At 52.3% G+C, this 13,712-nt stretch overlaps 1 protein-coding gene across 9 annotated transcripts in view; it reads right to left on the bottom strand.

Moving 5' to 3' along the window:
• Positions 1–13,376, bottom strand: part of IQSEC3 (IQ motif and Sec7 domain ArfGEF 3) — a 112,823-nt gene extending 99,447 nt beyond the window's left edge. For 3 of the 9 annotated variants that reach the window (XM_031650189.1, XM_009217631.4, XM_009217630.4), the window contains exon 1: positions 12,737–13,372. In XM_031650189.1, the coding sequence (XP_031506049.1) occupies positions 12,737–13,290 (554 nt within the window). In that variant the 5' untranslated portion in view covers positions 13,291–13,372. Of the gene's footprint in view, positions 1–1,299; positions 1,436–12,736 lie in introns of those variants that run through there. The other 6 variants (XM_031650191.1, XM_009217633.4, XM_009217629.4 and 3 more) reach the window with 4 other exon arrangements.
• Positions 13,377–13,712: the final 336 nt, after the last annotated feature.

Genomic DNA, 13,712 nt, shown 5'->3' with positions numbered 1-13,712 from the left:
TGGAGGCTGAATTGGGAAGATTGCCTGAGGATAGGAGTTCGAGACCAGCCTGGGCAACATAGGGAGACCTCCGTCTCTACAAAAACAAAAAAAAATTAGTCAGGTGTCATGATGCATGCCTGTAGTCCTAGCTACTTGGGAGGCGGAGGTGGGAGGATCACTTGAGCCCAGGAGTTCGAGGCTGCAGAGAGCAATGACTGTGCCACCGTACTCCAGCCTGGGTGACAGAAATGTTTCCTTTTAAAAAAAGGAAATGGTGAATTACATTAAAAGCAAATTATATTAGCAATTTTGTGTGTAAGTTAAAAGCCAGGTGGCTAGAAGCCAGAGTCCTTCAAGTGAAAGAGCCTGAGGCTTTAGCTGACCTCATGTGTGCTAGGTCCCATCTATGGCTGGGGCGGAGAAAGCCAGTGGGTCCCTAGCCACCATCCAAAGCTAGGCAGGGAGTGAGGGAGGCCCTCCCTGTGCCCACAGCTGGTCTGGCCACAGCCCCTGCGCTGCAGGGCTCACTCCCAACTCCCGTGTTCTGGGAGAGCAGTGATCCAGGTGAGGCAGAGCCACCCGCAGAGCCATGAGGAGCAGGAAGTGCCAGGATCAGGTATGTGCTCCTGAAAGAAGACGGGGGAGGGGCGTCAGTGGACCGGAAGGCAAGGGAAGGGAAGGATGGCTACCTGCCTTCAAATATTCAGGGAAGTCAAACAGGGAAGGAGTACTGTTCAGAACCCGTTAGAAGACGCCGGGGTCAGGGTGGGGGGTGGTGAGGCCTCTCACCTCCATAAAGCACTTTCTGCCACTAGAAAGGTCCCCAGAATAACAGCAACTACCACGCGTTGAGCCCTCACTGCGTGCCAGGCACTTGGCTTGCCTGACGCTTTACTGGCATTACCCCTGAATTTCTCCAGCAATCCCAGGAGGGTGGTACTATTCGTATTCCTTATTTCACGACCGGGAAACGCGAGGCTGTCACTGCTTGAGATCACACAGCTAGTAAACGACCGAATCGAGATTCAAACCCAGGGCCCTACTCGGAGCTATTATGCTGCACCGTAGGCTGAGAAGACGACCTACACCCCTGGGAATTCTAAGACTGTGATTCGACAAAACACAAATATAAACATGGGAAGGCTAAGGCTGGGAGTTTTAAATTTATTATTTTGCCGAGGTGTCTTGGGTACAAGGAAGACCAGGAAAGGTGGATTCTGAGTAGAATTTGAACCTCGGTGTCACCGTCCTCATCCCCGACCCCTCCTAGCCGCCCCCGCCCCAATGTCCCCTTCTTCTCCCAGGGAATCTACTCACACCATCACACTAGCCCGGACGGCGGCCCACGGAGGCCGAGGAGGGGCGCACATCCCGCGTCCAGCAGCCCGAAGGCCGGGGGGGGCCCCCGCTGCTCCCCGGGTTGGCGGCGGCACGAGCAGCAGCAGCGGCGGAGGGCGGTGCCGCATCGCGGAAACCCCGACGCCCCAAAGCCCCTTCCGCGCCCCCTCGGGCTGGGAACGCGGGAGGCGGCGGCGCCCTCATGTGCTGGGAGGCCCCAGATCGCCGTGATGGGCGGCCAGTGCGCCAGGCTGCGTGGGCGCGGGGGCGGGCGGGGGCGGGCGGGGGGCGGGGGCGTGGGGCGGGTGTGGGGGTGGGGTGGTGGGTGGGGTGGTGGGGTGGTGGTGGGCGTGGGGGCGGAAGCGGGGCGGGCGGGGGGGGCGCGGGGCGCTACGGCGCTGGGAGGCGGGGGCACCCGGGCGGCGCTTCCCTCCTCGGGTGACTCAGCAGCCGCCTTCCTCAGCCGGGCGGGGGGCGGGGGCGGGGGCGGGGGCTGGGGGCGCGCGGCTTCCCCGCGCCGGGGTGCGGGTCCTCGCCGCCGCCCCCGCGAGGAAGCGCGAGGCTGGACGCTGGGAGGGGGCGCGTGGGCCGGGAGATTCCTTCTCGTCTGCCTGCTGCTAGCCAGCCCGCCCACGCAGCCGAGAGCCCGACTCCATGTTCCCTCCCCACGGAGGCGCCCTGGGCGCGCGCACAGAGGAAAGGCTTTCCCCAGGCTGGGCCGGCCAAGGTCAGGGGCGGAGGGACTGAGGGACACCCCAGGGAGGCCGGCTGCACCCGAGCCCTCCCGTCCTGCTCCTCCCATGGTCGGAGGAGGCCGACTGGAGATTTCTAGGGTCTTAGATGTGGAAGTCCTTGCAGAATTTACCTCATTCTGCCCCAGGGCCCCCGGGCGTCTGCCATCTTTTGTTTTTGAAAGGGAGAGAGCCCCCTACCCTGAGCCAGCTGGAGCGCCCTTTCTGTGGCTCTCGTCATTTAGAAGCCTTTTTTCATATCTAAGCTCGGTCCTTCCTGCTGCGGTAACCCCCAGACAGCTCTGCTTTGCCAGACTTGGCGACCTGGTAGAAGGGGGAAGAGGGAGGACCAAGAATGTCCCCATTGAGCAGGAGGGGAAATCGAGGTCCAGAGAAGGGGAGGGGTTTGCCTCAAGCTTATAGTTGGGGGTGTGTGAAAAAGGTGCTGACCTCAGTACTCAGGAGTTGTGGCTTCTAGGTCAGAGTCCAGCTGCTTGAAAAGATAATATTCCTCCCTGGTGCTGCCCAGCGCAGTGCCTCTACCTGTCACTGGAAATCCCTTTGGCCTTCTCTGATGGGTTCTTATCATGCGTTAAGTAGCATCAAGAATGTCAGAGATGCCAGATGATGCCCATTTGGAAGCATCCAGGGTAAAGACCAGGCTATGCACAGGAAGCACAGAGGCCAGACCCAAACAGGAAATTCCCACTCGCTTTGCAGAGTTTTTGTTGCTGCTGTTTTAAAATAATCATTGGTTGATTTGATGCATTGAGTGAAAATTGTGGTGACAGGAATCATTCATCAAGGAAGAAATTGTAGAACTCCCTTGTCTCTCTGCCTGGGATGGGGAGTGCATTCCTGATTGGAGGCAAGTGGTTGGCTGGTTTGACCTGGTGCATCCAAAGTCCTGAGAGATCATTGGCGCCAGACCCTGGCCTCAGCTAGGCGGAGATATCCTGCAGGGAATATGACACGACAGCTTTCTGTGTGTCTCACCGCCCTGTACCTGAGCTTCCAAACACTATGCCTCCATAGAATTCCAGTGACACGGCCCCTGTACCTGGCCCCTTCCACACAGCCTTCTTCCCAGGAGCTCAGTCCTCGGGGGCCTGGTCTCCTGCATGCTCCAGACAGAGTGGGTATGGAGATATGGTGGATTTGCCCCATTTTACAGAGGGGAAGGCCCAGGAGGACCTGGCTAGCCAATGGAGATGAAACACTCCACGCAGAGAAAGGAAAAGGAACCGGGAGTGCTGATGGTGTGACCAGGCCAGGGTTCCCTGGGAGATACTGAGATAAAGCTAGGCTGATCTGTGCTGTGAAGCCTATGCATCTGTAGTATAGTGTGGGTTGTCCTCCAACTCCCCCAGCCCAAGTCAGTAACACACAGTTGTCCATGCAGAGTCGTGCCCACTCAGGTCCACAAACGCCTCCACGCCACCTGCTCACCCTCTTGTCACAGTATTGCCACTTCCCTGAACAGAGCTGATCCTGCCTGGTTGAGAAATAGGATTAAGGGGCCTGGAACCTGGGAGCTGCTGGTTCCTGATCCCAGAATCCAGCTCTTCCCGCTCTTTTCCCCCAGAGATATGGCCACAATGCAAGCCTCCTTTCCCTCCTGCCTTCGTAGGCCCGTTGCCCATTTCTCACTCCACCTGCTGACAAGGCCGTGCTTGTGTGTGTGCACACGCATGTGTGATGAAACTCTCTCTGCGGAGTTATGCTCTTAATGCAGCTTCCTGGGCTGACAGACTGGTCAGAGGCTGGGGGCAGAGGGAGGAGAGGGCTCTCCTTGCTCATAGCTAGGATTGGGGTCGGTTCTGTTTATTGCCAGGGGCAGTATTGCCCTCACCTCTCATCCCTCTCACACCCCAACCAGCCTGAAGAGCTGAGCCTCCGAGTCCAGCTTTCCACATGGGCTCAGCTGCAGGACAGTGAGCTGTGCTGTTGGACCCAAGCACAGCTGCCAAGGGGTCCTCCCTTCTGCCCAACTCTTCCTCAGCCGTAATACCACAACCCACCTCCACTCAACAATCTATGAGCCTGCCTGGGCCCTACAGATGGAGAGTTTATTTATTCAACCGGTATTTATCATGCACCTTCTAGGTGTTGAGTTTGACTCTCATCTCCTATCCCCTTCATGCTCGTGCAACACCAACCTCTGCTGCCTGCCAGCTCTTCCTGCCCACATCTTCCTGCCCCATAGCAAACCCCAACAGAGTCATGTGACATTTCACCATCCAAAAAATTATTTTAAGATCCTAGAAAGGAGCAAACAAGCTTATCACATATCATCATGCTCTTTAACTTCTTGCTTTATGACTTCCACGATGAAGTTCATTGGGAAAGTATCCCTTCTACAACCCAAAGACTTACTATTCCGTGACAAGTCGGTGGAAGTGCCCTGTGTCCCTCCCCTTTCCTTATCAGGGCCAAACAAGGCAATTCCAATTCTCTGCAAAATTTAGTTGAGCTAAAAATACATTTAGACTCTGAACTGCCTCCCTCATGAGCCCTTCAGCTCCTTAGCAGTCTCCTTCCCTGGCCCGTAGTTAACCAGTGCTACCACAGTACCCTCCCCTCTTACCAAACCCTGCTCTGGGAAATTGCTCAAATAAACTCTTTCCATTCAAGTCTGAAAGACTGATAAGGCTACATGTGTTGATTTTTCCCCCTTCCTAGGAAAATTTGCATTTAAACAAGGAGGATAACCTTGAAGTACCTAAAGTCATCTCCGGCTGTGGAATTATTAGCATAGTTGAGATATTCTGGAAAGCCGAGGGACCTCCCTGGGGTTACGGGACTAGCTGTGAGTTTGGCCTTGCACACCCGTGAAGCAGCCCTGACTGGCTGTTTTGGTCCATCATCACATAATGTTGAGAGCAGTGGATGAAGAGTTAAGAGAATCTGAGCTCTAAACCTAGTTCTGCCACTAACTAGTTTGGAAGCAACAGTCACTTCCTTCTCAGGCCTTAGTTTTCTCATTTGCCAAATGAGAAGTTTGAACAGGTTACCTTGAAGAATCCTTCTAGCTCTGGTATTTGGTTAACTCCCCAAAGGGGCTAGGAGACCCAGTCCCAGCTCCTAAAAGCCTCTAGCCCCTGAAGCTGTGGCTTAGAGGGAATGGTCTGATGCCAGCACAGAGCATGGGGCCCTTCTCTGGGCAGGGACTTGGACAGGCTGCCCACATGACCGCTGTCCATAGCAGCCCACCTGCCAGGGAGAAAAGGTGCTGCTCAGCACACACACGTCTTGAAGAGTTACATAACCCTCCCAGATCCCTTACTCCAACCAAAGAGCAACAACAAAATAGTCTGTCCTCCACCCCCACCCCAGCACACACACATCAGCAGCCTCATAGTCACAAACACCCCGGGAGAGAATTTTAGAAGGCCACCATCTTTTCTTTTTCTTTTGTTTTCATTTTCCTGGAAGATATCTCATGTAAGAAAAGTCTTGGCCGGGCGTGGTGGCTCAAGCCTGTAATCCCAGCACTTTGGGAGGCCGAGGCGGGTGGATCACGAGGTCAGGAGATCGAGACTATCCTGGCTAACATGGTGAAACCCTGTCTCTACTAAAAATACAAAAAACTAGCCGGGCGTGGTGGCAGGCGCCTATAGTCTCAGCTACTTGGGAGGCTGAGGTGGGAGAATGGTGTGAACCCGGGAGGCGGAGCTTGCAGTGAGCCGAGATCACGCCACTGCACTCCAGCCTGGGAGACACAGCGAGACTCCGTCTCAAAAAAAAAAAAAAAAAAGAAAAAAAAGAAAAGTCTTTAAGAGAGAAAAACCCACAACCACCCATCGGGCTTCTTAGTCCCTCCCTGCTGTTCTTTTCAGCTTTCTGACCTCATAGTCCTGAAAAGGTACAGGTCTACCTTCCATCCCTAAGAAGGAGGAACTTGGAGAAATTGATTCAGCCTCCATTCCGAAGAAGTGGGAAGCACTTCCTGGGTTCGGACGCCATTTCCCTCACTCTCCACTTTTGTCGTTGGCAAGTCAGTGTACCTTCTCCTAGATGAGACTGTAATTTTCCTAATTAGGAAATAGGGGTGATTGCTCTCACCATGGGGCATCGGGTGATAACTCAGATCTCTTTGATATACTTAAGAGAAGTGCAAATAATCTTAAAATGCAACAGAAGAGGTTTTAGTTGGGCTTAAAGAAGCCTTTGCCAGCTAGGAAGTTGTGAGGCAGCATTACAAATCGCAGAGGGATGACGGGTTTGTGCTGCTGGCTGCTTTTCAAGGTAAGCTCAACATTCCTGTGTCTGGAATGGCTTGAGTGCACATGGGCCAGAGGTAGAGGGTAAATGAGAAAAGAGCACATGTAGAAAGGTGGCCTGGCAGTGTAGAAGAAACCCTGACCCTGCATTCTGGTCTGTCACTGTCATCTGACAATGGGTGAACCTCTTGTCTTTCTGGGGCCCTGGTTTCTTTTTCTTCTTCTTTTTCTTTTTTTGGGAGGATGGAGTCTCGCTCTGTCACCCAGACTGGAGTGCAATGGCACAATCTCAGCTCACTGCCAACCTCAGCCTTCTGGATTCAAGTGATTCTCCTGCCTCAGCCTCCCCAGTAGCCGGGACTGCTATGGGCCACCATCCCTGGCTAATTTTGTATTTTTAGTAGAGACAGGGTTTCACCATGTTGGCCAGGCTGGTCTCAAACTCCTGACCTCAACTGCTCTGCCCATCTTGGTTTCTTTATCTGTAGAAACACTGCAATGTATTGAGCACTTACTATGTGCCCCAAACAGTACTAAATAAATGATATGTAATTTTAAAAACTTTACAACAAGTCTTTAAGGTGGATATTTTCCTCATTTTGTAAGTGGAAAAACAGAGGCTAAAAGAAAGTAAACAGTGAAGGCGAGGTCTCACAGCTGTGGGGGTACCAAGATTTCTCCCCAGTTGTGCTTGACGGAAGCCCATGTTCTCAACCACCTAGATCTTGAACCCATGTGATCCAGTGGTTACCTGAAATTCCTTTCAGCCTGAAAGATTTAGCTTTCCCCTTGCCTTACTCCTGATTCCCTTTCTTTTTTCTTTTTTTTTCTTTTTCTTTTTTTTTTTTAGACGGAGTTTCGCTCTGTTGCCCAGGCTGGAGTGCAGCAGCACGATCTCGGCTCACTGCAAGCTCTGTCTCCTGGGATCACGCCGTTCTCCTGCCTCAGCCTTCCGAGTAGCTGGGACTACAGGCGCCCATCACCATACACAGCTAATTTTTTTTTTTTAGTTGAGATGGGGTTTCACCGTGTTAGCCAGGATGGTCTCCATCTCCCAACTTCGTGATCCACCTGCCTTGGCCTACCCAAGTGCTGGGATTACAGACGTGAGCCACCACACCCAGTCCTGATTCCCTTTCTTTTTGTTAATGCCCTCATTGACTGAAATAAAGATGACCACCCCTTTCTTCCACGGAAATAAGCAACCCTTTGGAGCCTTTGTGGGAACCTGTGCTTTGTGCTTTTCCAGAAGCAGAGGGGGAAGTTGCTGCAGTGGCCCAGGCCTTGGAAACCCTGCCAGATGGCCGCACATTTGAGAATCTGCTAGGTGCAGTGAGTGTGTCCCCAGGGCCTCTTACTAAGAACTCCTAACTAAGCTGCTGTTGCCCTGTGCCCAGGGCCACTGAGACATGCTTAGGCTCCAGTGAAAAAAAAATGTTCCGGCTTTCCAACAAGGCAGCTTGTCTAAAAATCTTTACATGGGATGAAAATTCAGGAGTTGAGTCTCTTTCCAGATTGCTAGCCCCGATGTTTGTCCCAGCCCTTCCCTCTTTTTCAGTGTTATCCTCCCATCCATTCCCTCTCCATCCAGCCCTGACCCCAGCTGCCTTTTCTTGTAAGTGACCTTTGAAACTCAGGCTGCACAGAGATTTGCTGAATCAGCAGGACTGACTGTTGTTTCTCTTGCCTGGTTTTGGGCCAGCGGGAAAATGTGCCAGGATGCCTTTGTGAGGCCCTATGGCATTTGCTGTGTGGGTCTGGGGAGAGATTGGGAGTGAGGGAAGAGGGAGCTGGTGTGGAACACGGCATGGAGGCTAGTAAGGAGGAGTGAGACAATCAGGGTTTCCCAGAGACCAGGGGATGACTTGATTCTCTTAAATGCATTATTTTTGGATGAAAAGAAGGGAAGAGCAGTGACCTAGGCCCTCAGAAAGGCAAAGGGCAGCAAATCTTTGCAAGTGGCCACTCTATGCCAGCTTCTAGATATAAACAAAAAGATGCACACTCCCTCCTCCCGGTGAGCCTTCATCCTGGCCCCATTTCTTAGACTAGAAACTCTCTCCCTGCTGGGGATAGGGGAATAACAAGAGGACAGGCAGATTGATGAGCATGGGCCATACGATGCCTCCTTAGCAACTAGGCCTTCTGGGCACAAGGTAGACAAGGTCCCTGTGTGTTTAGACTGTCCTCACCTAGTGACAGGGTTTAGCCCTTTGGGGAGGGGCTTAGGATGAGTGAGGAGCTGTATCATTAGAGGCTGGAATGAAATGGACATGCCAAATAGGTACTTCATGGATTGAATTTTCTGCTTTCTGTTTCCTTTCCAGCTATCCTTGCCTCTTACTATTCTGACATAAACCTTTGACTTCAATGAAGAAAACCTGCTCTTTGGCTCTTAACATGATTTGTATACTCACCTTTTTTACCTTGTGCTGTTCTGATAGAGCATTGCTCTAGGCAGCTGCAATATGCTTACACTTGTTTAGACATTTCTAGATATGTTCTCATTTATTTTGAGCCAGGACCATTTACTTCTTTCCAATCTTTCCACAACACCGATTGCAGGGTTTTGAATAGACTGGACACTTGATACATATAGTTGACTGATAGACCTTCACACTTTCTTAATAGCTTCCAGGATGGGTCAGTCATGAGCGATCATCTTCAAGCAACTCTGACTCAGTAGGAGCAGAGACCCCAGTTCCCATCAGCATCTTAGACAAATCAGGCTAAAAACACATCCGGAACTCTTCAAGCCATCCCAGCCTCCACTCAGTATGAGAACAGGGAGCTCAAAAGATACTCAAGATTGATTTCATGCTTAAAGGATGAGGGTAGAGAGAAAAGAGATTTCCCTGTGTAGCTTAAGTGGAAGAAGGATAGAAGGAAGATGGGATAGAGAAAGTGTTTGAGGGAGAGGTAGAAGGGGAGAAGAGAAGGAAGGAAAAAGGGAGGAAAGTAGTGAGGAAGAGGAGGGATGTGAAAGGAAGAAGCAATGTAACAGAGAGAAGACAGGAGTTGTGGAGCCCTTCAGACTTCCTAGTCACATTGAGGTGGGGATTTGGAGTAGGAGCTGAATTTGAATTGGGATGCAAGAATTTATCCTCCAGCAATCATCTGCCTGTGGCCTTGGAGACATGGACAAGCCCTGTGATCCATGGACACTAAACGCATGACTGGTAGGTGGGCAAATGTGCTTAGAAGCCACTGAAGCCAGCAGCTTCAGATAAGTTCATGTGCTTCCATGGCAAAAGGATTTGTCAGGTCAAGTTGAGGTTCTGGCACGAACCAGGAAAGGGATAATAATAAATTCTGTAGATGTCGTCAGCCTTGATTGAAAAAATAAAGAGGAGCAAGCTATATTTGCTGCTTTCATTAAGAGGCAAAAGCAGTGGGGGTCAGAGTTTAGCAAGAATCAAGAAGCATGCAGAGAAAGAATTTTAACCCTTCAAATGTTTTCCTTCCATAATATCTCTGCATTCACTCACCCACACATTGCTGCCTTCTTGGACTGACCTCCAAGACCACTACCTTTGTGTCTCCCTCAGCTGAAGGAGGGAGAGAGGCCAGGTTATGTATTAAATGCAGGTAAGATGGCAATTAAATGATTCATTATTTTCCAATCCCAGTTCTGTATGGCTTCTGCCTCTCCTGGAATTGGGTAGGAAGAGGAGTTCTGGGGATAAACGTCAAACTGTGTGAGGATATAATGCATCTATCAGAGTGCCTGGCCCTGGAAACCCTCACCCACTCTTCAGCCACCTCACTGGGGCCGCGTTCTCACTGAAATGAGGCCAGAGGAGGAATGAGGGAAGATTCACAGGAAACCCATGTTCGGAAGACCCACCGTGCCATCTCTTCCTCCTGCTTCAGCACTCCCAGTAGAGAACCAGTTCTGCAGGGAGCTCCCCAGGAGCAATACCAGGGAGGGGGCTGCTGGCTCTGCTCTCCTCCTCCTGACCTCTCCCTATCCATGGAGATCTCTCTCTGCCTGCTGGCTCCATCTTGTCCCTCATCATGGACAACTATGGGCAGAGGAGAACAAACATACAAAACAGGCCATGGGCAGAGAGCAGGGTAGAACAAAACGTGTCATTAGCAATGGTGATTCCTTCCTGAGGCTCTGTGGGAAAATTTGGGTTGAAGTTGGGCCACTGTGGGGAAAGAAATTAGTGGCCCAGAAGATATTCAACCAGCCAAGATTACCATGTTTTCACATTCAAGGAAAGAGAGCTACAGGGAGGAGGGGAGGCAGGCACATCTGTGGTCTCTGTGTTTCTGGGTGTGCAGGCTTGGGGAGCAGGAGAAAAAGCTGGAGGATCTGGAGAAAGTAAGGTGTTACTGTTAAGTGCCTGGGGCAAATTTCTAAGTGAAGGATTCCAATAACTTCCACTCTGCCCCACCATGCTAATTATTTCTTATTTTTGTTCTGCTCCTTTGGGAAGCAAAAGCAGGACAGGTGAGAAGGAAACATGAGGATGTCACAATACCTCTCCAGAATTGACATGTGGGGCTGGACAGGAGCCCAGATGATTCCTAAACCCCAGGATTCCTAGCAGAGCCAACTGAATGAAAGGGTTTGGGTTCCATAGGCCACTCTGAAGGCCATGGCAATGTCTTTGTCCAAGAAAAATAACCTTTCCTCAACTCTTCTTGGCCACACAGTACCCTGAAGAGATGCAAAGAAAGTGGAGATGCGGTGGGAGAGAAAGGAGACACCAAAAGTCATGAGGAGAGAAATCATAATGACCAGGTAGCTGTGTCTGCCCTCAGGGAAGGGGACTGGAAAAATTCATCGCCTCATGTGGGGGAAAAGACCGCTTAGTATCTTGGAACAATGTTGCCTTTTGCTGAGCCTTGGGCATTGAGGGAAAACTGACTTTCTGCTTTTGATGCCAGATAAGGAAAAAATAAAAATAAAAATGTGAAAGTGAGGGAAGTACAAAGGGGTTTTGAGGGAGTTGAGGTAGAAAACTATGTCTTCTTGGGACTTGAATCAAATGTTTTAAGTCTGCCAAGCCAGATCATGTTAGACCTTCACCTCCTAGATACCGTGGTTTTGATCAACATACTCTGTGAACTACCTTGGCCTAATCCAACTTCTCTAACTCTACCACAGATGGGAAGAGAAAATGAGTTTTGAAGGATTACAGCAAATATTCACAAGCATCTCCCAGACTTAATGCAACTGGATGAAGATGAGATTCTCAGCTCTACTTTTCCCCTCCGCATTCCCTTTAGCATCACCATCGTCAAGGTCGGGTGCTGACCAGGTATATTTTCCCTTGAACTGTTCCTTATTTAGTTCTCCGTCACTTGTCTAATCAGAGAAAAGACGCTGACACGGCCACAGCCTTTCCAGTACAGAGGAGAAAACATCTCAGACACTTTCATATCTTCTTCCCATATTCCTATTTCACGGACCTCGTGAGTGAAGAAAGAGCTTGAAGTCCTAGGAACTGAAAGGTTAACATTTCTCTCAGGACCCAAGACAGTATTTCAGTGATCACCAGATAACCAGGGAAAATAAGGTTTGCAGTTGCTGGCCTTAGCAGGGAGATTTAAACGGGCATGACATCTCAGTGAGAACTCCATCTGCCAACTGTCCCTCATGTCATTGTTCCCTTTCAACAATGTCCAAACACCCCATATGAAAAACCCTCCTTGAGTTGGAGGAAAAAGGTGTAACCAGACTGAGCCCTCAAACCATGCCTGAGTCCTCCACTGGTTTGATGGGATATTCCCTTACACCTCTTCGGCTCTGCGGGAATTCAGAAGAAGGGTGCCCACTCAGGTCAGAGAAGAGAAAGCTTCCCCAAATGAGCCACTCCTATCTGTGACTCCCACTTCACCAGCTAAAGAGCCACATTTTCTCTTCCTCTGCCTGCAGCTCCCTGGTTTCCCACATCACTCCTGCTTTTCAGGTTTGTCCCTGGCCTCCTGAATTCACCTCTACCCCGGTCCTACTCTTCCTGGGCCCCAGCCTTTTCAAAGCTCTTCACATGCCTCTTTCCAAGCCTTCAGCTTTTCTCGCATCTCAGTCTCCATTCAAATACTTTTACTACCCAAACTTCCTTCCAAATTTTTTCTCACTTAAGAAGATTCCTTCAATGGTTCTCTTTTCTACAGTTTAATCTTCACTCGAACTTCATCCCAGCCTAACCCCCTTTAAATGCTCTCAGTTCCCATTATCACCAATCGCCTAACACCCACTTCCTTCCTCCTTTGCCCCTACTAATTGTCTGGTTACTCCTTTTTGCTCCAACATTCCCCAAAACCTTCTCAAGCACGGATATCGTTCCTTCATTTACCCAAAATCTCATTTACACACTCCTGGCCCCTTCAGGCCACACCACTCCGGTCCTTTAGACTCCTACGCACCCAACGTCCCCGTCTCTCCCTCACACCCACTTGCTTCCCTTGCTCCCACCACAACAGTGCCCATCTCCTCTCCCCGCTCACTCAGGTCTCCTGCTCAGGACGCCCTTGCCGAGGGCGGAGGGGGATTTGTGCTGAAGGAGGGCTCCGGCAGCAGCGCAGCAACTCGGGGGACGCTCCTTCTCCTTGTCAGTCACGGCCCCCTGTGTCCCCAGATGCTTGTGGGGCGACTGGGGTGTGTGAGCCCTGCTGCCAGGGCCCCGCTGGGGCTGCTCCAGGAGCTGTCCGTGGTGCTGAAGCGGCGGCAGCTCGGGCGCGGGCTGCGGCGCGGCTGCTGAGCGCTGTCCCTGGTCCTGGAGAGGTTCCTGGGCCCTGGCGGCGGCGGCGGGAGCGGCGGCCGGAGCGGCCGGCAGCGGGGCCGATGACGGGGGGACCAGCCCGGGCGGAGGCTGGGCTTGCAGCAGCTGCTGGTGCTCCCACAGGCTGCGGTTCTCAGCGCTCAGCTCGTCCAGCCGCCGCTCCAGCTCGTCGATACGCTCTCGCTGGGTGTGGATGAGGCTCTGCTGGTTCTGCACGATGGCCGTGAGCTCCTTGAGGTAGAGCACGGCGCGCACCGGGTTCTCCAGCAGGCTCTCCATGCCGCCCGCCGCCGCCTGCGCCCTGCCTGCGCCTGGGCTGGCGGCGGGGAGCGCGAGGGCGCGGGAGCCCAACAGCCCAGTGGTCGGCTCGCCTCCCTCTCCCACCGGCCCAGCCTCCCTCCCCCCGCCGGCGCCGCGTCACCGCCACCCCGACCTTCACACACGCATCGCGGGGCGGGGCGGCGGCGCAAGGCCCCACCCCCACCCCACCCCCTACCTCCAGGCCTCCCCAGCTCCTCGCCTCCCCACCTCCCTGCCTCTTGGCGTCATAGGAGGCTCTGCTGCCTGCAGGGCAGAGAGGAGAGGGAGGAGGCCAGCGACAGGGAGCCTGTGTCGGGGCGTGGGAGGAAAGCAAGATAACGCAGGCGACCCGAAAAGGACGGTGAATCTGACTGGCCAGACTGGAAAGTAGGCGAAGGGGA

The sequence above is a fragment of the Papio anubis genome, chromosome 9 (assembly GCF_008728515.1).
Source record: "Papio anubis isolate 15944 chromosome 9, Panubis1.0, whole genome shotgun sequence".
NCBI classification, from domain to species: domain Eukaryota; kingdom Metazoa; phylum Chordata; class Mammalia; order Primates; family Cercopithecidae; genus Papio; species Papio anubis.
The sequence above is the reverse complement of the archived record's forward strand: the minus strand, read 5'-3'. Positions and strand labels throughout refer to the sequence as shown.